At 48.2% G+C, this 27,091-nt stretch overlaps 1 protein-coding gene across 5 annotated transcripts in view; it reads left to right on the top strand.

Annotated features, from left to right (window-relative positions):
- The window catches only part of G3BP2 (G3BP stress granule assembly factor 2), a 224,714-nt gene that overhangs the window by 99,945 nt on the left and 97,678 nt on the right, over positions 1-27,091 (top strand). For 4 of the 5 annotated variants that reach the window (XM_063916905.1, XM_063916878.1, XM_063916887.1 and 1 more), the window contains exons 4-6: positions 17,802-17,975; positions 19,329-19,419; positions 19,874-19,976. In XM_063916905.1, the coding sequence (XP_063772975.1) occupies positions 17,802-17,975; positions 19,329-19,419; positions 19,874-19,976 (368 nt within the window). The remainder of the gene's footprint in view (positions 1-17,801; positions 17,976-19,328; positions 19,420-19,873; positions 19,977-27,091) is intronic. The other variant, XM_063916914.1, reaches the window with a different exon arrangement.

The following is a 27,091-nucleotide window of genomic DNA, read 5'->3' as shown; positions in this document are numbered from 1 at the left end:
AGCCTTGCCTGCTGCCCTCGGAGAAAGGTAGTACTGGTGGCAATTCACAAGCTGTACTTCCAGCAGGTGAAATCAAGGTACCCCTCCTTCAACAAGGCCGGGGTTACTATTCCAAAATGTTGTGGTACCGAAACCAGACGGTTCGGTGAGACCCATTCTAAAATTGAAATCCTTGAACACTTGTATACGAAGGTTCAAGTTCAAAATGGAATCGCTCAGGGCGATTATTGCAAGCCTGGAGAATTTCATGGTATCACTGGACATCAAGGATGCTTACCTGCATGTCCCTATTTACCCTCTTCACCAGGAGTACCTCAAAATTGTGGTACAGGATTGTCATTACCAATTCCAGACGTTGCTGTTGGTCTGTCCCCGGCACCGAGGTATTTACCAAGGTAATGGCCGAAATAATTATCCCGTACTTGGACGATCTCCTTATAAAGGCAAGGTCCAGGGAGCAGTTGTTCGGCGGAGTAGCACTATCTCGGGAAGTGCTACGACAGCACGGCTGGATTCTGAATATTCCAAAGTCGCAGCTGGTTCCTACGACGCGTCTACTGTTCCTGGGTATGGTTCTGGACACAGAACAGGATAAAAAGGGTTTCTCCCGGAGGAGAAGTCCAAGGAGTTGTCGTCTCTAGACAGAGACCTCCTAATACGTATACAGGTGTCGGTGCATCAATGCACGCGAGCCCTGGGAAGGATGGTAGCTTCTTACGAAGAAATTCCATTCGCCAGGTCCCTTGCAAGGATTTTCCAGTGGGATCTGTTGGACAAGTGGTCCGGGTCGCATCTTCAGATGCATCGGCGGATAACCCTGTCTCCAAGGTCCAGGGTGTCGCTGTTGTGGTGGCTGCAGAGTGCTCATCTTCTAGGGGGCCGCAGATTCGGCTTACAGGACTGGGTCCTGGTGACCACGGATGCCAGCCTTCGAGGCTGGGGGGCAGTCACACAGGGAAGAAACTTCCAAGGCTATGGAAAAGTCAGGAGACTTCCCTACACATAAATATTCTGGAACTAAGGGCCATTTACAATGCCCTAAGTCAGGCTAGACCCTGCTTCAACACCGGCCGGTGCTGATCCAGTCAGACAACATCACGGCGGTCGCTCATGTAAACCGACAGGGCGGCACAAGAAAGCAGGATGGCGATGGCAGAAGCCACAAGGATTCTCCGATGGGCGGAAAATCATGTGTTAGCACTGTCAGCAGTGTTCATTCCCGGAGTGGACAACTGAGAAGCAGACTTTCTCAGAAGACACGACCTCCACCCGGGAGAGTGGGGACTTCATCCAGAAGTTTTCCAAATGATTGTACACCGTTGGGAAAGGCCACAGGTGGACATGATGGCGTCCCGCCTCAACAAAAAGCTACAAAGATATTGCGCCAGGTCAAGGGACCCTCAGGCGATAGCTGTGGACGCTCTGGTAACACCGTGGGTGTACCAGTCGGTGTATGTGTTCCCCTTTCTGCCTCTCTTACCCAGGGTAATGAGAATAATAAGAAGGAAAGGAGTAAGAACTATACTCATTGTTCCGGGTTGGCCAAGAAGAGCTTGGTAACCAGAACTCCAAGAAATGATCGCAGAGGACCCATGCCCTCTGCCGCTCAGACAGGACCTGCTGCAGCAGGGGGCCTGTCTGTTCCAAGACGTACCGCGACTGCGTTTGACGGCATGGCGGTTGAACGCCGGATCCTGAAGGAAAAGGGCATTCCGGAGGAAGTCATTCCTACGCTTATTAAAGCTAGAAAAGATGTAACCGTACAACATTATCACCGCATATGGCGAAAATATGTTGCGTGGTGTGAGGCCAGGAAGGCCCCAACGGAGGAATTCCAGCTAGGTCGATTTCTGCACTTCCTACAGTCAGGGGTGACTATGGGCCTAAAACTGGGTTCCATTAAGGTCCAGATTTCGGCTCTGTCGATTTTCTTCCAAAAAGAACTGGCTTCGCTGCCTGAAGTTCAGACATTTGTCAAGGGTGTGCTGCATATTCAGCCTCCTTTTGTGCCTCCAGTGGCACCGTGGGACCTCAACGTGGTGTTGGGTTTCCTAAAGTCACATTGGTTTGAGCCACTCAAAACCGTGGATTTAAAATATCTCACGTGGAAAGTGGTCATGCTTTTGGCCTTGGCTTCGGCAAGGCGTGTGTCAGAATTGGCGGCTTTGTCATGTAAAAGCCCCTATTTGATTTTCCATATGGATAGGGCAGAATTGAGGACTCGTCCCCAGTTTCTTCCTAAGGTGGTATCAGCTTTTCACTTGAACCAACCTATCGTGGTGCCTGCGGCTACTAGGGACTTGGAGGACTCCAAGTTACTGGACGTAGTCAGGGCCTTGAAAATTTATGTTTCCAGGACGGCTGGAGTCAGGAAGACTGACTCGCTATTTATCCTGTATGCACCAAACAAGATGGGTGCTCCTGCTTCAAAGCAGACTATTGCTCGCTGGATTTGTAGCACAATTCAGCTTGTGCATTCTGTGGCTGGCCTGCCGCAGCCTAAATCTGTAAAAGCCCATTCCACGAGGAAAGTGGGCTCTTCTTGGGCGGCTGCCCGAGGGGTCTCGGCTTTACAACTTTGCCGAGCTGCTACTTGGTCAGGGGCAAACACGTTTGCAAAATTCTACAAATTTGATACTCTGGCTGAGGAGGACCTTGAGTTCTCTCATTCGGTGCTGCAGAGTCATCCGCACTCTCCCGCCCGTTTGGGAGCTTTGGTATAATCCCCATGGTCCTTACGGAGTCCCCAGCATCCACTAGGACGTCAGAGAAAATAAGATTTTACTCACCGGTAAATCTATTTCTCGTAGTCCGTAGTGGATGCTGGGCGCCCGTGCGGACTGTCTGCAATACTTGTATATAGTTATTGTTAACTACAAGGGTTATTGTTGAGCCATCTTTTGAGAGGCTCTATTGTGTTCATACTGTTAACTGGGTATATTATCACGAGTTATACGGTGTGATTGGTGTGGCTGGTATGAGTCTTACCCGGGATTAAAAATCCTTCCTTATTGTGTCAGCTCTTCCGGGCACAGTATCCTTACTGAGGTCTGGAGGAGGGTCATAGTGGGAGGAGCCAGTGCACACCAGGTAGTCCTAAATCTTTCTTAGCTGTACCCAGTCTCCTGCGGAGCCGCTATTCCCCATGGTCCTTACGGAGTCCCCACCATCCACTACGGACTACGAGAAATAGATTTACCGGTGAGTAAAATCTTATTATAGAGACACCTTCGTACTATTTTACGGAGTCGGGCAAGTGTCTGTTTTTTGTGTATTGTATTGTCTCGCCATAATGAGTAAGGCACCAGCAAAAACTAAAAAGCATAATTGCAAAGTCTGTGGCAGTGTGTTACCGGATGGATCTACCACATGTACAGTATGTTTTGTGGATTCGGTTCCGAATAAAAATTCAGCTCCGGTTTTAAAGCCAATTTCCTCCCCGGACCCTCCATGGGAAATGCTAGCCAATGTACTGGCTGGGTTGCAATCAGAATTGACCGCCGCTCGACAGGAGCGGGAAACTGCAAGATCTGAGTCTAGGGTGAGACCGCCAGAACTACCGGAGGGGTCTCAGCCTTGCGAAAGGTCCAAATCCATTTTGGGTAGACGGGATAAATTTCATATGTCTTATGATTTACCAGTTTCTGCTATGTTGCATTCTGACGATTCCATGCCAGACCTCTCGGCACAAGATGAGGGTGAGGAGGGTGAAGTGGAGTCAGATAGTGAGGATTTTAACAGCTCAGGTATTGATAATCTCATCAGAGCGGTGCGTCAGTCTCTGAAGTTTACAGAAACTGAGGAGCCTCTCACAAATGATCAGGTCGTATTTACTAAACGACAGAGAACTCCAATAAGTTTTCCTGTGTCGGAGTCTCTTAATAAGATGTTAGTAGAAACACGACAGACTCCAGATAAACTGTTTTCTATACCTCGCAAATTTAAGTCTAGTTACCCGTTTCCAGACTCTGTGACATGTACATGGGAGAATCCACCAATAGTTGATTCGTCAGTGCCGAAGCTTACAAAGAAATTAACCATACCAGTGCCAGCGGCTACTACGCTTAAAGACCCTTCAGATCGCAAAATAGAAACTATGCTAAAGTCAATGTATGTAGCAGCAGGAGTGCTGCTGAGACCTGGCTTGGTTGGTATCTGGGTCACTAAGGCGCTCATAGTATGGATAACAGAACTTAAGTCTGCCTTACATGACGAACACCTTATACTTCTTGCTGATCAAATGTGTGAGGCTGCGGAGTATCTCTGTACAGCTTCTACTGACGTCTGTCAGCTCACTTCTCGTATTTCATCGTCGCAAATTACGGCACGACGAGCACTCTGGCTGCGTTCTTGGCAAGCGGAGTCAGAGGTCAAACGAGGTATAGAGGCGTTACCTTACGATGGCAAGAAGTTGTTTGGTCCTGAATTGGACACATGGATTTCTGAGGCTACGGGAGGAAAGTCGGTTTTCTTACCATTGCCTCCACCGGTACCAAGAAGGAGGTACTCTGGACCTTCGTTCAAATCCTTTAGACCTCAGTCCTTTCGAGGACGTGGCAGAGTAACAGCCACGCCTGGTAGACGTGGACGTGGTTTCCAACAAACCAACACAAGTCGTCAGGACGCTAAGGTTACCGACAAGCCAGTGGCATGACGGGCTACCAGCCAATCTCGGTTCTCCGATTGTGGGAGCACGCCTTCAGACATTCCATTTGGCGTGGTTCCAGACATCCGCGGATGGGTGGATCCGCAATTTAGTGTTAAAAGGTTACAAAATAGAGTTTGACTGTCTTCCGCCACTGCGGTTTTTCAAGACAGGATTGCCTCTGTCGGACAACAAGAGGGCGGTTCTGCAAATTGCCATTCAGTCCCTACTGGATTCAGCAGTTTTGATTCCGGTCCCTGTACACCAACAGGGTCAGGGTTATTATTCCAGTCTGTTTGTGGTACCGAAGCCGGATGGCTCAGTCAGGCCAATATTGAACTTAAAGGGTCTCAATCGGTACGTAACTTACTACAGATTCAAGATGGAATCTCTGCGCTCAGTGATTGCAAGTTTAGAGCCAAAGGAGTTCATGATTGCGCTAGATCTCAAGGATGCGTACTTACACATTCCGATTTGGCAGTCTCATCAGAGGTTCTTGCGGTTTGCAATATACGCCAGAACCATTACCAGTTTCAGGCTCTACCGTTTGGCCTATCGTCAGCGCCTCGGGTATTCACCAAAGTGATGTCTGTGATGATAGCTCATCTCAGATCCCTGGGAGTGACAATAGTTCCGTATTTGGACGATCTGCTCATCAAAGCCCCGTCTCAACAGATACTTCTCCAACATGCGCTGCTAACGTACAATGTACTGGTTCACCACGGTTGGATTGTCAACTTCAAGAAATCACATCTAATTCCGTCTCAACGCCTTCAGTTCCTAGGTATGATTTTCGATACGGTCAATCAAAGAATTTACCTACCACAACAGAAAGTACAGATTATTCGCCATCTGGTACAATTAGTGCTCAAGCCACGCACAGTCTCGGTACATTTGTGCATTCGCCTCTTAGGAACAATGGTGGCGGCTTTCGAAGCGCTTCAGTTCGGAAGATTTCACTCGCGTCCATTTCAACTGGATGTGCTCGCACAGTGGTCGGGCTCGCATCTGCAGATTCACCACAGGGTGAGGTTGTCGCCAAGGGCAAGGGTGTCTCTGCTCTGGTGGCTCAAGGAACATAATTTAACCGCAGGGAAACTATTCGGCGGCTGGAATTGGATAATTCTAACGACGGACGCAAGTCTCAGAGGTTGGGGAGCTGTAGTTCAAAATTGTCAGCTCCAGGGTCTCTGGGCGGATCACGAAAGATTGCTGTCTATAAATGTCCTGGAACTCCGCGCAATTTACAATGCGCTACGACAAGCATTGCACATGCTTTGGTCTCAGACTGTCCAGGTGCAGTCAGACAATGCGACGGCAGTCGCATACATCAACAAACAAGGAGGAACGAGAATCCGCATGGCAATGCGGGAAGTAGCTCGAATCCTAAATTGGGCGGAATACCACCAGGTGATATTGTCGGCAGTGTTCATTCCGGGAGTGGACAACTGGGAGGCAGATTATCTCAACCGTCGGGATTTTCATCCAGGAGAATGGGCATTAAATCCAGAAGTGTTTCACATGTTGGTTCAGCGGTGGGGTTACCCTCAGGTGGACCTGATGGCGTCTCGCCACAATCACCAAACGCTCCAGTAATTGTCCAGAACGAGAGATCCAAAGGCAGTGGTTGTGGATGCTTTCACAATCGCTTGGCCGTACAGCCTAGTGTATCTGTTTCCACTGTTTCCGCTGCTCCCTCTAGTGCTAAAATGGATCAAAAGAGAGTCTGTCACAGTCATACTAGTGGCGCTTCATTGGCCTCGGAGAGCTTGGTTCTCGGATCTCCGCGGACTACTCGCAGACGATCCTTGGCCGTTCCCACTACGTCCAGACCTGTTACAACATGGTCCGTTCCTTTACCCCGATTTAGCGCGGCTGCGTTTGACGGGGTGGCTGTTGAGACCGCCCTCTTAAGAAGAGAGGGCATTCCAGTATCTGTGATACCAACCATGTTGCAAGCTAGGAAGCCGGTTACGGCAGCTCATTATTACAGAATTTGGCGTGCCTATATAAGTTGGTGTGAAGCTCGGAAGTTTCCGACATCATCTTTCAAGTTATCCCGTCTTTTGTTATTTCTACAGACTGGGTTAGATGGAGGACTGCGTTTATCTACACTAAAGGTGCAGGTATCTGCGTTGTCAATTTATTTTCAAAGACGATTGGCTCTATTGCCGTCGGTACACACTTTTCTACAAGGTGTCCTCAGAGTACAGCCTCCATTCATTCCACCTACAGCACCATGGGACTTGAATCTGGTTTTAGATTTCTTACAGTCTTCATTTTTTGAACCCTTACAGCAAGTGGATATAAAGTTTCTCACTTTGAAAACAATTTTTCTTCTAGCCTTAGCTTCGGCAGGGCGTATTTCAGATTTGGGTGCTTTGTCATGCAAGCCACCGTATTTGGTGTTTCATGATGACAGAGCGGAACTTCGGACGAATCCCGCTTTCTTACCAAAGATAGTGTCATCTTTTCACATCAATCAACCAATAGTAGTTCCTGTGTTAACAGCACATTCTGGAACTCTGGATGTGGTACGCGCATTACGCGTTTATGTATCCCGAACGTTTACAGTTCGTAAGACGGATACGTTGTTTGTTCTCTATGATGCTGCCAAGATGGGTTGGACAGCTTCTAAGCAGACCTTATCTAGATGGATAAAACTGACCATACGTCAGGCTTACCTTAATGCTAGGTTACAGCCGCCTACATCAGTAACGGCTCATTCCACACGTTCTGTGGGAACTTCATGGGCAGCTGGTCGTGGAGCTTCTACGACGCAGCTTTGCCTTGCGGCTACATGGTCTTCAGTGCACACGTTTGTGCGCTTTTACAAGTTTGATACGTTTGCAGCATCAGCATCTAGCTTTGGCCGCCTAGTGTTACAGGTGCCAAACAGCTCTTCCGCCCACGGGGGAAGCTTTGGTACGTCCCAAGTGTACTCCAGTGACCCCTAGTGGATGAAAAAGAAAATAGGATTTTGGTACTTACCAGGTAAATCCTTTTCTTTGAATCCATAGGGGGCACTGGACGCCCACCCAGAGCAGTTTTACCTGGTTTGTGGTAAGTTCAGGGGATCTTATGGTAACACATTCTCACAGACTGGTTCAAATTTTCAAGTGCTGGTTATGGTGTCAACTGTTTAGTTGTCAGTAACGTTATGTGTCAACTTTGTTGTCCGTTATGTGATATGTAATACTCCATTGTCAACCTCTCTATGGTTCCTGTTCGGCTCAGTAAAAAACACTGATATGGAGGGGTGGAGTGTTCTAAATTTAAATATTCAGTGCCCTGTTTCCTACGGAAGCCGTCCATATCCCAAGAGTACTCCAGTGCCCCCTATGGATTCAAAGAAAAGGATTTACCTGGTAAGTACCAAAATCCTATTTTTACAGTAAATAAGAAACCCTCGCTTACCTTCCCTGCGTCTAAGGAGTTAAACTCCTTGTTTGAAAAGTCCTGGTACAACCCAGAGAAAAAAATTCCAGATTCCTAAAAGAGTTCTCATAGCTTTTCCTTTCCCTGAAGAGGACAGGAAAAAGTGGGAAAACCCATCTATAGTTGACGCTTCTGTATCTAGATTGTCAAAAAAGGTGGTTTTACCTGTCCCCGGTTCAACCGCCTTAAAGGAGCCGGCTGACCGCAAGATAGAGACTACGCTCAAATAACTATACAAGGCTACAAGACGTGGCATTAAGGACCACTATTCCTTGTGCGTGGATTTCTAAAGCTATAGTAAAGTGGTCAGGCACATTACTTGAGGATTTAGATACTATGGAAAGGAGTGACATTGACTTGTTTTTACGTCACATTCAGGATTCTGCAGATTTCACAGTGGAGGCCATGAAGGACCTTGGCCTTCTTAATGCAAGTGCTACTTCCATGGCAGTCTCGGCACGCAGAGGACTTTGGCTACGCCAATGTACTGCCAATGCAGAATCCAAAAAAGTGTGGAGAACCTACCCTTCACAGGTCAGGCCCTGTTTGGGGAAGCTCTGTATGCGTTGATATTCACGGCAACTGTGGGTAAGTCGGCCTTTCTTCCCAATCTTATCCTACGCCTGCAGTGCAGTCCTTTCGGACCGCTAAATTCTTGACGGTGGACCTCCCAGCCTGGAGATCGGACAGGTGATAGCTAAAAGATTTCAGTTACGTCTGGGTATCATCTTGCCTGGATCCCTGGGTGACATATTGTTGCCCAGGGGTACAGACTGGAGTTTCAAGAACTCCCACCTCACAGATTCTTTAAATCAGGCTTACCAGTTTCGCTGACAGGAAGTGCTTCCCTACAGGAAGCTATTCAAAAATTGGTACGAACAAATGTCATTGTTCCTGTTCCACCTCGCCTAATAACCAAGAGTTATTACTCAAACCTGTTTGTGGTACCGAAACTGGACGGTTCGGTAAGGTCTATTTTAAACCTGAAGTCATTGAACCCTTACTTGATGGTTTTCCAATTCAAGATGGAGTCTCTCAGAGCGGTGATCTCAGGTCTGGAGGAGGGGTAATTCCTAGTATCCCTGGATATCAAGGATGCGTACCTTCACATTCTGATCAGGCCGTCTCACCAGGCTTATCTACGATTTGCACTACAGGACTGTCCGTTCCAGACATTACAATTCAGCCTCTCCACAGCTCTGAGGGTGTTCACCAAGGTCATGGCGGAGATGCTGCTGCTCCTCCTCCGCATACAGGGAGTGAACATAATTCCATATCTGGACGATCTGCTGATAAAAGTATCTTCCAAGGAGAAGCTGTTGCAGAGTATTGCACTCTCAACTATTCCAGGATAATGGGTGGATCCTGAATCTTCCAAAGTCCACATTTGGAACTGACAAGGAGACTGCCCTTCCTGGGGATGATACTCGACACGGAAGTGCAGAGGGTGTTTCTACCACAGGAGAAAGCGTTGGTGATCCAATCAATGGTCCGGGATGTTTTGCGTCCAGCCGGGGTATCGATTCATCAGTGCATTCGCCTTCTGGGGAAGATGGTAGCCTCCTACGAGGCTCTACAGTACGGAAGATTCCATCCAAGGTTCTTCCAGCTGGATCTCCTGGACAAGTCGGGATCACATCTTCACATGCACCAGCGGATACACCTGTCACCGAAAGCCAGAATTTCACTCCTCTGGTGGCTGCAAACTTCTCACCTGCTCGAGGGCCGCAGGTTCAGAATTCAGAATTGGATTCTTCTAACCACGGATGCAAGCCTCAGAGGTTGGGGAGCAGTCACCAAAGGGGAAAACTTCCAAGGAAAGTGGTCAAGTCGGGAATCTCTCCTTCCAATAAATATTCTGGAACTAAGGGCCATATACAACTGCCTTCTCCAAGCGGCACATCTTCTGCAAGATCGAGCCAGTCAGGTTCAGTCGGACAACGTCACAGCAGTGTCCTACGTAAACAGGCATGGCAGAACGAAGAATAGGGCTGCAGTGTCAGAGGTAACAAAAATCCTTCTCTGGCCAGAAAGGCACGCGCTGGTGCTGTCTGCGATCTTCATTCCGGGAGTGGACAACTGGGAAGTGGACTTCCTCAGCAGACACAATCTCCATCCAGGAGAATGGGGCCTCCACCCGGAGGTGTTAGCAGAGGTAACAAGCCGATGCGGGTGTACCTCAAATAGACATGAGGGCCTCTCTCCTCAACAAGAAGCTTTGGAGGTACAGTTCCCGGTCACAGACCCACAAGCAGTGGCGGTGGACACCCTGGTGACTCCGTGGGTGTTCCAGTCAGGGTATGTGTTCCCTCCACTTCCACTCATCCCAAAGGTTCTCAAACTAATAAAAAGATCAGGAATTCCGGCGATCCTCATTGCTCCGAACTGGCCAAGAAGGGCTTGGTACGTGGATCTACTGGCATTACTGCTTGAGGATCCGAGGCCTCTTCCTCTTCACGCGTACCTTCTACAACAGAGGTTGTTCGCCTATGAAGACTTACCGTTGCTACGTTGGACAGCATGGAGGTTGAATGCCAGATCTTAGCTCGGAAGGGCATTCCGAGCAAGGTTATTCCTACTCTGATCCAAGCTTGAAAGGGGGTAACGTCCAAACATTCGGATTTGGAAAAAGTATGTCTCTTGGTGTGAATCCAAGAAGTTTCCTACGGTGGAGTTTTGACTGGGACGTTTTCTCCTCTTTCTGCAAGCAGGTATGGATGTGGGCCTATGCTTGGGCTCAAAGTCCAGATTTCGGCCTTGTCCATTTTCTTCCAGAAACAATTGGCGGCTGTCCCTGAGGTTCAGACTTTCTTGAAAGGAGTTCTGCACATCCAACCACCCTTTGTGCCTCCTACGGCGCCTTGGGATCTTAATGTGGTGCTGCAGTTCCTGCAATCGGATTGGTTTACAGGAGGTGGACTTAAAGTTTCTTACTTGGAAGGCGGTCACACTTGTTTGCATTGGCATCTGCAAGACGTGTCGGAATTGGGGGCATAGTCGCACAAGAGCCCCTACTTGATTTTCCATGAGGATAGAGCTGAGCTCAGAACGCGTCAGCGATTTCTTCAAAAGGTGGTCGGCTTTTCATATCAACCAACCTATTGTGGTGCCAGTGGCTACTGACACCTCAATTAGCTCAAAGTTCTTGGATGTTGTGCAGGCTTTGAAGATATATGCGAAGAGAACTTCTCGTCACAGGAAATAGGACGCTCTATTTGTCCTGTGTAATCCCAACAAGATTGGGTGTCCTGCTTATTCGACGGCAGGATTGACTATTCGAAATTCTGTTCAGGCACACTCTACTCGTACGGTGGGTTCTTCCTGGACGGCTGCCCGGGGTGTCTCTGCTTTACAGCTTTGCCGAGCAACTAAGTTCCACAAGTTCGATACTTTGACCAAACTTTAGGTCCTCGGAGGCCAATCTGTTCTGCAGGAACCTCGGCACTCTCTCCCTCCTGTACTGGGAGCTTTGGTGCATCCCCATGGTACTTATTTGGACCTCAGCATCCTCTAGGACGTAAGAGAAAATAGGATTTTAATTACCTACAGGTAAATCCTTTTCTCGTAGTCCGTAGAGGATGCTGGGCGCCCGCCCAGTGCTTCGTATTCCTGCATAGTTACTTGGTTCAGTTTTGTTGGTTCAGCCGTTGCTGAATTGTTCCAAGTTGGTTAGCTTGGCTTTCCTTTTTTTCTCTCTAACGTCCTAGATGATGCTGGGACTCCGTAAGGACCATGGGGATAGACGGGCTCCGCAGGAGACATGGGCACTTTAGGAAAGACTTTAGGCTCTGGGTGTGCACTGGCTCCTCCCTCTATGCCCCTCCTCCAGACCTCAGTTTGAATCTGTGCCCAGAGGAGATGGGTGCACTGCAGGGAGCTCTCCTGAGTTTCCTGTAAGAAAGTATTTTGGTTAGGTTTTTTATTTTCAGGGAGCCTGCTGACAACAGACTCCCTGCATCGAGGGACTGAGGAGAGAGAAACAGACCCACTTCTCTGAGTTTCATGGCTCTTTCTTAGGCTACTGGACACCATTAGCTCCAGAGGGATCGGTACGCAGGTCTCACCCTCGCCGTCCGTCCCAGAGCCGCGCCGCCGTCCTCCTCGCAGAGCCGGAAGATAGAAGCCGGGTGAGTATGTGAGGAAAAGACTTCAGAGGCGGCAGAAGACACCTTGATCTTCATAGAGGTAACGCACAGCAGTGAAGCTATGCGCCATTGCTCCCGTTCACCTCACACACTCCGGTCACTGTAAGGGTGCAGGGCGCAGGGGGGGCGCCCTGGGCAGAAGTATAAACCTCTCCTATGGCAAAAGCATATATATACATGTACAGCTGGGCACTGCACATGTATATAAAGAGCCCCCGCCATGTTTTGATAGATTTTGAGCGGGACAGAAGCCTGCCGCCGAGGGGGCGGGGCTTCTTCCTCAGCACTCACCAGCGCCATTTTCTCCACAGCACAGCGCTGAGAGGAAGCTCCCCGGACTCTCCCCTGCTTACTGACGGTGACGGTGGGTTTTTCAAGAGGGGGAGGGGCACATAATTGGCGTGTATAAAGTTATAACAGCGCTACTGGGTAAAACATTCTATGTTTTTTCCTGGGTCATATAGCGCTGGGGTGTGTGCTGGCATACTCTCTCTCTGTCTCTCCAAAGGGCCTGGTGGGGTACCTGTCTTCAGAAAAGAGCTTCCCTGTGTGTGTGGGGTGTGTCGGTACGCGTGTGTCGACATGTATGAGGTTGAAGGCTCACCTAAGGAGGAGGGTGTGTGTATGAATGCAAGGTCTCCGTCGGCAGCGCCGACACCTGACTGGATGGATATGTGGAATGTCTTAAGTGCTAATGTGAATTTATTGCACAAAAGATTAGACAAAGCTGAGGCTAGGGAACAGTCAGGAAGTCAAACCATGCCTGTCCCAATGTCGCCGAGTCCTTCCGGGGTCTCAGAAGCGCACACTATCCCAAATAGTTGACACAGATACCGACACGGATCAGACTCCAGTGTCGACTACGATGATGCAAAATTACAGCCAAAAGTGGTTAAGGGTGTTCGATATATGATTATTGCAATAAAAGAGGTTTTGCATATCACAGAGGAACCCCCTGTCCCTGACACGAGGGTACACATGTATAAAGAGAAAAAGCCTGAGGTCACCTTTCCATCCTCGTATGAGCTGAACGAATTATGCGAAAAGGCTTGGGAAACCCCAGACAAGAGACTGCAGGTTCCCAAAAGGATTCTTATGGCGTATCCTTTCCCGCAAAAGGATAGGATACGATGGGAATCCTCTCCTAAGGTGGACAAGGCATTGACACGCTTATCAAAAAAGATAGCGCTGCCATCCCAAGATACGGCTACCCTCAAGGATGCTGCTGATCGCAAGCAGGAGGTTACCATGAAGTCCATTTACACACATTCTGGTATAATACTTAGACCGGCAATGGCGTCGGCCTGGGTTTGTAGTGCTGTGGCTGCATGGACTGATTCCTTATCAGTGGATATTGAGACCCTAGATAAGGATACCATTTTAATGACCCTAGGGCATATAAAAGATGCTGTATTATATATGAGGGATGCTCAAAGAGATGTTTGTTTACTAAGTTCCAGAATAAATGCTGTGTCTGTTTCTGCTAGGCGAGTCTTATGGACCCGACAGTGGACGGGTGATGCCGACTCGAAGAGGCATATGGAGTTTTTGCCTTACAAAGGTGAGGAGTTATTTGGAGAAGGCCTCTCGGACCTCGTCTCCACAGCTACGGCAGGTAAATCGAATTTCTTGCCTTATGTTCCCTCACAGCCTAAGAAAGCGCCTCATTATCGGATGCAGTCCTTTCGTTCGAATAAAAGCAAAAAAGTACGTGGATCGTCCTTTCTTGCCAGAGGTAAGGGCAGAGGAAAAAAGCTGCACACAGCTAGTTCCCAGGAACAGAAGTCCTCCCCAGCCTCTGCAAAATCCACCGCATGACGCTGGGGCTCCCCTGAGGGAGTCCGCTCCAGTGGGGGCACGTCATCGACTTTTCGGCCACATCTGGGTTCTCTCACAGGTGGATCCCTGGGCACTAGAAATTGTTTCTCATGGATACAAGCTGGAATTCGAAGAGGTCCCCCCTCGCCGGTTTTTAAAATCGGCTCTGCCAGCTTCTCCCTCAGAGAGGGAGCTAGTGCTAAATGCAATTCAAAAATTGTATCTTCAACAGGTGGTGGTCAAGGTTCCCCTACTGCAACAGGGGAGGGGATATTACTCAACCCTGTTTGTGGTCCCGAAACCGGACGGTTCGGTCAGACCCATTTTGAATTTAAAATCCCTGAATCTATACTTGAAAAAGTTCAAGTTCAAGATGGAGTCGCTCAGAGCGGTCATCGCCAGCCTGGAAGGGGAGATTTTATGGTTTCCCTAGACATAAAGGATGCGTACCTTCATGTTCCAATATTTCCACCTCATCAGGCGTTCCTGAGATTTGCTGTACAGGATTGTCATTACCAATTTCAGACGTTGCCGTTTGGGCTTTCCACGGCCCCGAGGATTTTCACCAAGGTACTGGCGGAAATGATGGTGCTCCTGCGCAAGAGAGGTGTCACAATTATCCCATACTTGGACGATCTCCTCATAAAAGCGAGATCTCTGGAGAAGTTACTGGACAGCGTGTCACTTTCATTGAAGGTGTTACAGCAACACGGCTGGATTTTCAATATCCCGAAGTCGCAGCTGGTTCCTATGACACGTCTGACCTTCTTGGGCTTGATTCTGGACGCAGACCAGCAAAGGGTTTTTCTTCCGACGGGAAAAAAAGCTCAGGAACTCATGACTCTGGTCAGGAACCTATTGAAGCCAAAACAGGTGTCAGTGCATCACTGCACTCGAGTCCTGGGGAAAATGGTGGCATCATACGAAGCCATTCCCTTCGGCAGGTTCCATGCGAGAACCTTCCAATGGGACCTGCTGGACAAGTGGTCCGGGTCACATCTACATATGCATCGGCGGATCACCCTATCCCCCAGAGCCAGGGTATCTCTCCTGTGGTGGCTGCAGAGTGCTCACCTCCTAGAGGGCCGCAGGTTCAGCATTCAGGATTGGATCCTGGTGACCACTGACGCAAGCCTCCGAGGGTGGGGAGCAGTCACACAGGGAATAAATTTCCAAGGTCTTTGGTCAAGTCTAGAGACTTGTCTCCACATCAACGTCCTGAAGTTGAGGGCCATATACAACGCCCTACGTCAAGCGGAGGCATTTCTTCGCGACAAACCAGTTCTGATTCAGTCAGACAATGTCACCGCAGTGGCTCATGTAAACCGCCAAGGCGGCACAAGGAGCAGGGTGGCAATGGCGAAAGCCACCAGGATTCTTCGCTGGGCGGAGAATCACGTAAGCGCACTGTCAGCAGTGTTCATTCCGGGAGTGGACAATTGGGAAGCAGACTTCCTCAGCAGACACGATCTGCATCCGGGAGAGTGGGGGCTTCATCAGGAAGTCTTCGAGCAGATCGCAAGTTGGTGGGGACTGCTCCAAATAGACATGATGGCGTCCCGTCTCAACAAAAAGCTAAAAAGGTATTGCGCCAGGTCAAGAGATCCTCAGTCGGTAGCTGTGGACGCCCTGGTGACACCGTGGGTGTACCGGTCGGTCTATGTATTTCCTCCTCTTCCTCTCATACCCAAGGTGTTGAGAATAATAAGACAAAGAGGAGTGAGAACAATCCTCCTTGTTCCAGATTGGCCACGAAGGACCTGGTATCCGGAGCTGCAGGAGTTGCTCACAGAAGATCCGTGGCCTCTTCCTCTAATACAGGACCTGCTGCAACAGGGGCCCTGTCTGTTCCAGGACTTACCGCGGCTGCGTTTAACGGCATGGCGGTTGAACGCCGGATCCTAGCGAAAAAAGGTATTCCGGATGAGGTCATTCCTACACTAATAAAGGCTAGGAAGGACGTGACATCAAAACATTATCACCGAATATGGCGAAAATATGTTTCTTGGTGTGAGGCCAGGAATGCTCCTACGGAAGAATTCCAGCTGGGCCGTCTCCTTCACCTCCTACAAACTGGAGTAAAGTTGGGCCGAAAATTAGGCTCCATTAAGGTTCAGATTTCGGCCCTATCCATTTTCTTTCAGAAGGAATTGGCCTCTCTGCCTGAAGTACAGACGTTTGTGAAGGGAGTACTGCATATTCAGCCTCCTTTTGTACCTCCGGTGGCGCCTTGGGACCTTAACGTGGTGTTAAGTTTCCTTAAGTCACATTGGTTTGAACCACTCAAAACGGTGGAGTTAAAATATCTCACTTGGAAGGTGGTCATGTTGTTAGCCTTAGCTTCGGCTAGGCGAGTTTCGGAATTGGCGGCTTTATCACATAAAAGCCCCTATCTGGTTTTTCATATGGATAGGGCGGAATTGCGGACTCGTCCTCAATTCCTACCTAAAGTGGTCTCATCCTTTCATATGAACCAGCCTATTGTCGTGCCTGTGGCTACACGTGACTTGGAGGATTCCGAGTCCCTTGATGTGGTCAGGGCTTTGAAGATTTACGTGGCCAGAACGGCTAGGATCAGAAAAACAGAGGCACTGTTTGTCCTGTATGCAGCTAACAAGGTTGGTGGCCCTGCTTCAAAGCAGACTATTGCTCGCTGTATGTGTAACACGATTCAGCAGGCGCATTCTATGGCAGGATTGCCGTTACCAAAATCGGTTAAGGCCCATTCCACTAGGAAGGTGGGCTCTTCTTGGGCGGCTGCCCGAGGGGTCTCGGCACTACAGCTGTGCCGAGCTGCTACTTGGTCGGGGTCAAACACCTTTGCAAAGTTCTATAAGTTTGATACCCTGGCTGAGGAGGACCTCCTGTTTGCTCAATCGGTGCTGCAGAGTCATCCGCACTCTCCCGCCCGTTTGGGAGCTTTGGTATAATCCCATGGTCCTTACGGAGTCCCAGCATCCTCTAGGACGTTAGAGAAAATAAGATTTTAAACCTACCGGTAAATCTTTTTCTCGTAGTCCGTAGAGGATACTGGGCGCCCGTCCCAAGTGCGGACTACTTCTGCAAGGCTTGTATATAGTTATTGCGTACATAAGGGTCATGTTATAGTTTCATCGGTGGTGGACCGAGGCTATGTTGGTTTTTCATACTGTTAACTAGTTTGTATATCACAAGTTATACGGTGTGATTGGTGTGGCTGGTATGAATCTTGCCCTTGGATTACCTAAAATCCTTTCCTCGTACTGTCCGTCTCCTCTGGGCACAGTTTCTCTAACTGAAGTCTGGAGGAGGGGCATAGAGGGAGGAGCCAGTGCACACCCAGAGCCTAAAGTCTTTCTTAAAGTGCCTATGTCTCCTGCGGAGCCCGTCTATCCCTATGGTCCTTACGGAGTCCCAGCATCCTCTACGGACTACGAGAAAAAGATTTACCGGTAGGTTTAAAATCTTATTTTTTTTTTTGTGTGTGAGCTGGTGTGATTCTCACCACTATCTGGTGTATTTCCTTCTCTTGAAGTGTGTCCGTCTCCTCAGGCACAGTTTCTAGACGTAGTCTGGTAGGAGGGGCATAGAGGTAGGGGCCAGCCCACACTATTAAACTCTTAAAGTGCCAGTGGCTCCCAAAGGATCCGTCGATACCCCGTGGTACTAATTTGGACCCCAGTATCCTCTATGGACTACGAGAAAAGGATTTACCGGTAGGTAATTAAAATCCTGTTATTTTTTTTTTTTTTTTTTTTTTTCTTGTCCTGTTACAGGAGATTCATAAGAAGGTGATGTCCCTTCAGTTCAGTGAATGTCGCACCAAAATTCGACATGTAGATGCACATGCTACATTGAGTGATGGAGTAGTTGTCCAAGTCATGGGTGAACTATCAAATAATGGCCAGCCAATGAGAAAGTTCATGCAGACCTTTGTTCTTGCTCCAGAAGTAAGGGTTTTTGATGTAATAAAAATATTAGTGCTTAAGTATAGATAACATTAAATACCTGTTTTTTGATGTCTCTTGATTTTTATCACTGTTGCATTCTCTACTTTTTTGAGTAAAATTTGCTATACTGATTTGTAAGATGATGGTTCTCTGCTGTATGAAGATGAGTGGCATTTACAAAACTAATCAGAAATTTTGCGTCTGTCCACATTGAATATGAAGGGTTCTTAGACATATACAGCTAATTGGATTGCCAGTCCTAGTTCTAGATCTATTCTTACATCGAGTACTGTAAAGTTTAGGTTTACAAATAAAGTGAAGAATGGCAAAGCAACAATATAATTCTACGTCACACTGTTTTTTTTTTATTCAAAACTGGTTCACTGCTTTACACAGGTTATGGTGAGAGCAGAGGTAACCAAATGGTAAAATTTCTTTAGCAAGTAGTGTCAAAAGTTACTCCTTATAATTTTTATGAACTTGTGGAGTCATTTTTTGGGGGGCATTTCCCACTCCACTTCTTCCCAGTTTGACCACTCTCTCATCATAGGAGTTTATCTCCTCCTCTATCTTCCATCTCAACAGAGTGTCGTGTGGATCTTTGTCCACCCAGATTGTGTAGTTTAGGGTAATTCTTATGTAGACCCATTTTGAAGAAGAAGAAAAATAAATAAATAAAAATAACTTGGCCATGTCTGGTGAGTGCTGTTTTAATTTTCTAATGTTGTATGGTTTAAGAAAAAAAAATGATTGGTTTGTTCTGAAAGGGTAATCAGCCAATTAGAAAACTATATAGCAGATTCTAGTAAAGATAACTGACAAATTCAGTTACCCATAACATTTAACCACAGTCCTGTAGATTGCAGCCTGCAGTAAGACTGCAGGCTGTATGTAACGTGGATTTTTGTTGTCAATCTCCTGAGGTGAGAACAGAAATTAGGCTGCCCGCTAGTGTTTAAGCCAAAACTCGAGCACTGCGTGTGAAAGCAGGCTGCTAATTGATACAGTAGCTCTGGGTATTAAACGCTGTAGCTGCAGCGATGAAGTAAGTCATACGGCTAATTTGAATTCACCCAAATATGCGTTAAAACAGGCCTGGCCAACCTGTGGCTCTCCAGCTGTTGTGAAACTACAAATCCCAGCATTCCCTGCCACGGTATTGTTATTAGGGAGTGCTAAAACTGTGGCAGGGTATGCTGGAACGTGTAGTTCCACAACAGCTGTAGAGCCACAGGTTAGCCAGGCTTGTGTTAAAAGCTCAAACACCTCTACAATGAAAACTTTTATTAATATGACGGCATCCCTTCATTTATCAATGACTTAGTTACCATTTTTCATATATATTTTTTGTAGGGATCTGTTCCAAATAAATTCTATGTTCACAATGACATATTTCGCTATGAGGATGAAGTCTTTGGTGACTCTGAAGCAGAAATGGATGAAGGTAAGTGTTTAAGCCACCAAATGTTATTTATTACATGAACTTTCTGCTTAGTACATTTATACTGTGGGGGTATCCAAATACATGCGCTAATTTTTCAGGTCAATAAAAATGGGCTGATAGTGAGATCTATGACCAATGGTCTGTATCGGGCTATCCAGTTACATCCCGTTATCGCCGGAAAAATGCCACGTTTTCATCTGATAATACATGGAATCAGAGTTAAGTATCTGGACCTATGTGTTATTGTGGAAAAGTGGTATTTTAACAAGGGTTATCCTTTGTGTGCCTGAGGCATCTGAAGTATAATCCCCAATAAATGCCAGTTATTGGGGCTAATTGGATAGCCCCAAGAAATCCATTAGCTGTGGTAGATTACTGCAGCTAATTGAATACCGGCCTGTCACTTGCACCATCCCGTATACTTCAGTTTAATTATTGATGTCCCAAATTTTAGAATCTGAGGAAGAAGTGGAAGAGGAGCAAGAGGAGAGACAGCCATCTCCTGAACCCGTGCAAGAGAACTCAAACAATGCTTATTATGACTCCCATCCAGTGTCGTAAGTGCAAATCTGTTACTTTTTTCACTCCATTTGCAAGTTTTATTTGAATTTATTGGTTGATTACATTACCAACTTTCCTTTCCAATAACATGTATGCGTTATTGTTTTACATGGATGAGATGAGTTGTTTATTTTTTTATATTTCAAGGTTGAGGTTTACAGTTTCTGTAGCTAATTGCAGCTTTCTCTTACATTCTAGAGGATACTGGGGTCCACATTAGTAAAATGGGGTATAGATTAGTCCACTAGGAGGTTTACAGTTTCTGTAGCTAATTGCAGCTTTCTCTTACATTCTAGAGGTACTGGGGTCCACATTAGTAAAATGGGGTATAGATTAGTCCACTAGGAGGTTTACAGTTTCTGTAGCTAATTGCAGCTTTCTCTTACATTCTAGAGGATACTGGGGTCCACATTAGTAAAATGGGGTATAGATTGGTCCACTAGGAGCCTTGGGCACTTTAAGAAATCAATAGTGTGCGGTGGCTCCTCCCTCTATGCCCCTCCTACCAGACTCGGTTTAGAAAATGTGCCCGGAGGAGCCGGTCATGCTTAGGGAAGCTCCTGAAGAGTGTTCTGCATTTATTTTCTGTTTGTTGTTTTCAGACAGGGCTGGTTGGCATCAGACTGCCTGCTTTGTGGGACTTGGGGGGGGGGGGGGGGGGCGCGCAACTTCCTATAGGGTTAATAATCCCATTCCCTGCTGGCCCCACCACGGCGAGTGTACAGTCCCGCAGCATGCCACCACCCCTAACAGAGCCAGAAGTAAGAAGAGTGGTGAGTAGGTAGCCGGCGTCGCGGTTAGCGGGTTGCCGGCTGTAATGCCGGCATCAGGGTATGGAGCGCAGCACTGACATGCAGGCTGCGTCTCCATGGTCAGTACAACATGCTGTGTGTGCGTTTCCGCTGTGAGGGGCGAGCTGAGCTTTTTAACATTACCCTATACTGGCAGACAGCTTACAGGGGTTCTAACCCGCTGTTAAGCTTCTCGGACACCTCAGCCAGTAAAATAAAACCGGGAAGAACCATTATGGGGACGGGGCTTCACTATGAGCTGATCCAGCAGCTCACCAGCGCCATTTTCCCTCTGCAGCTCACACTGACAGGACTTGCAGGGAAGCGCAGCTCCTCCACAAAGACTCCACATTTCCTCAGCGGTACCAGGGGGTCATAGTAAAGGGGGAGGGGAGCGGTGTTAGAATACTAAGCCCTATTAAGGAGTTTGGTTTGCGACTAGAGAGGCCAATCCCGGGATCGGGATCGGCGGGATCCCGGGATTTGGGCCCAAAAATGCCGGGATTTGAATCCCGGGATTGGAGCATCCAATCCCGGGATTCACGGGATTACACTGCGCATGTGCGGGAGGGAGTGTGTGTAAGTAATACTACTTACAATTAGGCGGGCGGCAGCCATAGACTAACGCTGAACGCGGCGGTACTTCAAATGTGGCGCCGGCCGCCAGCCAATCAGAGCTGGCGGACCGGCAGCCAATCAGGGAAGCTGCCGCGGCAGCCAGTCAGGAGCGACAGCTGCGGCCGCTTCCCTGATTGGCTGCTGGTCCGCCAGCTCTGGTTGGCTGGCGGCCGGCGCTTCATTTGAAATGCCTCCGCGTTCAGTGTGACCATGGCTGGCGCCCACCTAATAGTAAGTGGTACTTACACCCACCCTCCCTCCCGCGCCGCTACCAACCCTCCCCGCTACCTACTGTACACCCTCCCGCCCAGCTACCTACTCCCTCCCGCCCAGCTACCTACTCCCTCCCGCCCAGCTACCTACTCCCTCCCGACCAGCTACCTACACCCTCCTGCACTGCTACCTACACCCTCCTGCACTGCTACCTACACCCTTCCTCCCTTCCCCGCCGCTACCTACACCCTCCCGCACGTCTACCTACCCTCCAGCACTGCTCCCTACACCCTTCTTCACTGATCCCTACTGCAATCCCGGAATCCCGGGATTGATCGTTTTTCAATCCCGAATCCCGGGATTTATCGTTTTTCAATCCTGAATCCCGGGATTGAAAAAACGGCCCGGGATTGGCCTCCCTATTTGCGACCCAGCTGAGCTTGGCTCTGTGTGGGTTAACTGTGCTTTCACCTTTACTGTGTGTGTGTGTGTGTGTGTGTGTGTGTGTGTGTCCGTCACATTACCATGTCAAGGGAGTGTTTCCTGCACAGCAGTGTGTGTCTTCCCTGGGGGATACACTACAGTGTACCCAGGATAGTACACATTCTCAGGCTAGTGGGTCTGAACCCGCATGGTTGGATTCCCTTAAAGCAGGCATTCCCAACCGCGGTCCTCAAGGCACACCAACAGTGCAGGTTTTAGTGATATCCTGGCTTCAGCACAGATGGTTAAATCAAAATAACTGAGGTACTAATTAAGTCACCTGTGTTCAAGCCTGGATATCACTAAAACCAGGACTGTTAGTGTGCCTTGAGGACCGTGGTTGGGAAACACTGCCTTAAAGGGATGATCTGGCATATTTCAAATAAATTATCCCATAATGAGAAAGAGATGTAATACTTAAGACAGTCTGTGGAGGACTTGATAACTAGAGATTCAGTTCCCATACCAGCATCTCAGACCCCTGCCATTTGTCCACAAAACCGTACTCTGGCCCAAATCCTGCAGGCTGACACTGATGATGACGTATCAGACACAGAGGGTGGTGAAGTGGACTCATGTGGGGGGATGCAGCCCTGATAGAAGCTATTAAAGAAGTCCTGCACGTTCCTGACAAGGTGGTGGAGGTGGATGAGGAATCTTATTTTATTGTAAAAAAGAAATTCTCTGCTACTTTCCCTGCTTCAATGGAATTAAATTCTCTGTTTGAAGAAACTTGGATTAATCCGGACAAGGAGTTTCAGATCCCTTAACGGTTACTCACATCCTTCCCGTTTCCTCAGGATGATAGAAAAAAGTGGGAAAATCCACCGATTGTTGACGCATCGGTATCTAGGTTGTCACGTAAGATAGTCTTACCTGTTCCTGGGGTAGCCTCCTTAAAGGACAAGGCTGACCGCAAAATTGACACTCAAATCCCTGTACACAGCTGCTGGGGTGGCCCAGAGACCCACTATTGTTTGTGCATGGATCACTAGGGCCATTGCAAAATGGTCAGGTAATCTAATTGACAGGTTATTCCTTATCCAGGGGGGAGATAATTTTACGCCTACAGCATATACAGGACTCTGCTAATTTTATGGTGGAGGCCATAAGGGAAATTGGTTTGCTCAATGCACGCACCACTGCCATGGCAGTGTCAGCACGCAGGGGCTTGTGGCTATGCCAGTGGACTGCCTATGCAGATTCCAGGAAAGGTGTGGAAAGCCTACAATTCACAGGTGAAGCCCTTTTTGGAGATGAACTGGATACGTGGATGTCCAAGGCTACGGTGGGTAAGTCTACATACCTTCCTTCCGCAGCACCCCCAGCTAGGAAAACCTACTCTGCGCTAACCATGCAGTCCTTTCAGACAGTGAAATTTTAAAGTAAATCCAAAGGTGGTTCTACAGCCTTCAAAGGCAATAGAGGTAAACCCAGAAGACCTCCGGTTCTGCTCCCTCAAAGCCTCCAGCATGACGGTGGACCACACTGCCTGGAAGACGGGCAGGTGGGAGCCCGATTTAAGATATTTCAGTCACATATGGGCAACATCATGCCTGGATCTATGGGTCAAAGGTCTTATCGCCCAGGGCTACAGACTGGAGTTTCAGGAACATCCACCTCACAGAGTCTTCAAATCAGGCTTACCAGCTTCTCCAGAAGCCAGCATGACTTTACAGGCAGCAATTCAAAAACTGGTACAGACTCGGGTCATTGTCCCAGTTCCACTTCAACTGCAAAACAAGGGTTATTATTCCAACCTGTTTGTGGTACCTAAACTGGATGGTTCGGTAAGGCCCATTTTAAACCCGAAGTCACTGAACCTGTACTTACGAGTGTTCAAATTTAAGATGGAGTCTCTGAGAGCGGTGATCTCATGTCTGGAGTAGGGAGAATTCCTGGTGTCTCTGGATATCAAGGATGCATACCTTCATATTCCGATTTTGCCGCCTCATCAGGCTTATCTAAGGTTTGCATTACAGGACTGTCACTACCAGCTCCAGGCCCTGCCATTTGGCCTCTCCACGGCACCAAGGGTGTTCACCAAGGTAATGGCAGACATGTTTCTTTTCCGCAAGCAAAGAGTGAACATAATACCATACCTGGACGATCTGCTGATAAAAGCGCCATCCAGGGAGAAGGTTGTTAGACAACATAGCCCTCTCAACACGACTACTCCAGGATCACGGGATGGGTTCTGAACCTGCCAAAATCTCACCTGGAACCAACACGGAGGCTTCCGTTCCTGGGGATGATACTGAATACGGAGGCACAGAAGGTATTCCTTCCATTGGAAAAGGCATTGGTAATTCAGTCGATGGTGCGGGACGTTCTAAGACCGACCTGGGTATCGGTGCGTCTATGCATTTGCTTCTTGGGGAAGTTGGTAGCCTCTTACGAGGCACTGCATTACGGAAGGTTTCACGCAAGGCCCTTCCAGCTGGATCTGTTGGGCAAATGGTCCAGTTTGCATCTTCACATGCACCAGAGGATACGTCTGTCGCCAAAAGCCGGGGGGGGGGGGGGGGGGGCTGTGACAGTGCTGCTGGTCTGTGTACCCCGCACCAGAGGTATAACTAGACATTTTAGTGCCCTTAGGCAGAAAGTGAATTGGTGTTCCACCTCCCAGAACGCAAAGTATAGGCAATGCATGCCGAAGGCACGCCGCAAAATTTTAGGGGCGTGGCTTCACGGGGAAGGGGCGTGACCACACAATAGTGCCAATTCACATTACACCACACAGTAGTGCCGCTTATACATATTGCACCAGGTAGAACCTCCTATGCACACTGCGCCAGGTAGAGCATGTTATACATATTGCACCAGATACAGCACTTTATACATATTGCACCAGATACAGCACTTTATACATATTGCACCAGATACAGCACGTTAAACACTTTGCTCCAGGTACAGCACGTTAAACACTTTGCTCCAGGTACAGCACGTTAAACACTTTGCTCCAGGTACAGCACGTTAAACACTTTGCTCCAGGTACAGCACGTTAAACACTTTGCTCCAGGTACAGCACGTTAAACACTTTGCTCCAGGTACAGCACGTTAAACACTTTGCTCCAGGTACAGCACGTTAAACACTTTGCTCCAGGTACAGCACGTTAAACACTTTGCTCCAGGTACAGCACGTTAAACACTTTGCTCCAGGTACAGCACGTTAAACACTTTGCTCCAGGTACAGCACGTTAAACACTTTGCTCCAGGTACAGCACGTTAAACACTTTGCTCCAGGTACAGCACGTTAAACACTTTGCTCCAGGTACAGCACGTTAAACACTTTGCTCCAGGTACAGCACGTTAAACACTTTGCTCCAGGTACAGCACGTTAAACACTTTGCTCCAGGTACAGCACGTTAAACACTTTGCTCCAGGTACAGCACGTTAAACACTTTGCTCCAGGTACAGCACGTTAAACACTTTGCTCCAGGTACAGCACGTTAAACACTTTGCTCCAGGTACAGCACGTTAAACACTTTGCTCCAGGTACAGCACGTTAAACACTTTGCTCCAGGTACAGCACGTTAAACACTTTGCTCCAGGTACAGCACGTTAAACACTTTGCTCCAGGTACAGCACGTTAAACACTTTGCTCCAGGTACAGCACGTTAAACACTTTGCTCCAGGTACAGCACGTTAAACACTTTGCTCCAGGTACAGCACGTTAAACACTTTGCTCCAGGTACAGCACGTTAAACACTTTGCTCCAGGTACAGCACGTTAAACACTTTGCTCCAGGTACAGCACGTTAAACACTTTGCTCCAGGTACAGCACGTTAAACACTTTGCTCCAGGTACAGCACGTTAAACACTTTGCTCCAGGTACAGCACGTTATACACTTTGCTCCAGGTACAGCACTGACGCACTTACATTTAATTATACTGTTCGCCATAATATAATTAACATAATTCATAGTGTGAGGACACGCAAGTACGTTTTATGTAAGTCAGAAAGGACTGTTAACAGCGTTCTTTACAGCTATTTCAATGGTAATGTGTATTAAAAATAGGATTTTAATTACCTACCGGTAAATCCATTTCTCGTATTCCGTAGAGTATACTGGGTGCCCGCCCAGTGCTTCGTGTTCTCCTGCACTGTTACTTGGTTCAGTATTGTTGTTGGTTCAGCTGTTGCTGTTCCTGTTCAAGTTTGGGTAGCATGGCTTTCCTCTTGTTTGTGTGTTCTGGTTCGACTCTCACCACTGTTCTTTTAAATCCTTCTCTCAAAGTATGTCCGTCTCCTCTGGCACAGTTTCTAGAGTGTGTCTGGTAGGAGGGGCATAGAGGGAGGATCCAGCGCACACTATTGATTTCTTAAAGTTCCCATGGCTCCCAGTTAGACCTGTCTGTACCCCATGGTACTAATATGGACCCCAGTATCCTCTTACGGACTACGAGAAAAGGATTTACCGGTAGGTAATTAAAATCCTATTTCTCTTACGTCCTAGAGGATGCTGGGGACTCCAAAAGAACCATGGGGTATAGACGGGATCCGCAGGAGCTTGGGCACACTGAAAAGACTTAAACTGGGTGTGAACTGGCTCCTCCCTCTATGCCCCTCCTCCAGACCTCAGTTAGACTTTGTGCCCAGGACTGACTGGACACTCACTAGGGGAGCTCTCCTGAGTTTCTCTTGAAAAGACTTTTGTTAGGTTTTTTATTTTCAGGGAGACCAGCTGGCTACAGGCTCCCTGCAGCGTGGGAGTGAGGGGAGAGAAGCAGGACCTACTTCTTCTTAGTTTAAGGGCGCTGCTTCTCGGCTACTGGACACCATTAGCTCCAGAGGGTTCGATCACTTGGTGCGCCTAGCTGCTTGTTCCCGGAGCCGCGCCGTCACCCCCCTCACAGAAGACAGAAGTTGGATGAGTATGAGTAGAACAGAAGACTTCAGGACGGCAGAAGACTTCAGTAACCAGGTACAGCGCTGCGCTCCATGCTCCCACACACTATCACTAACGGCACTCACAGGGTGCTGGGCGCTGAGGGGCCCGGCA

The sequence above is a fragment of the Pseudophryne corroboree genome, chromosome 1 (genome assembly GCF_028390025.1).
Source record: "Pseudophryne corroboree isolate aPseCor3 chromosome 1, aPseCor3.hap2, whole genome shotgun sequence".
Lineage (NCBI taxonomy): Eukaryota > Metazoa > Chordata > Amphibia > Anura > Myobatrachidae > Pseudophryne > Pseudophryne corroboree.
This window is presented reverse-complemented; position numbering and strand designations above follow the sequence as displayed.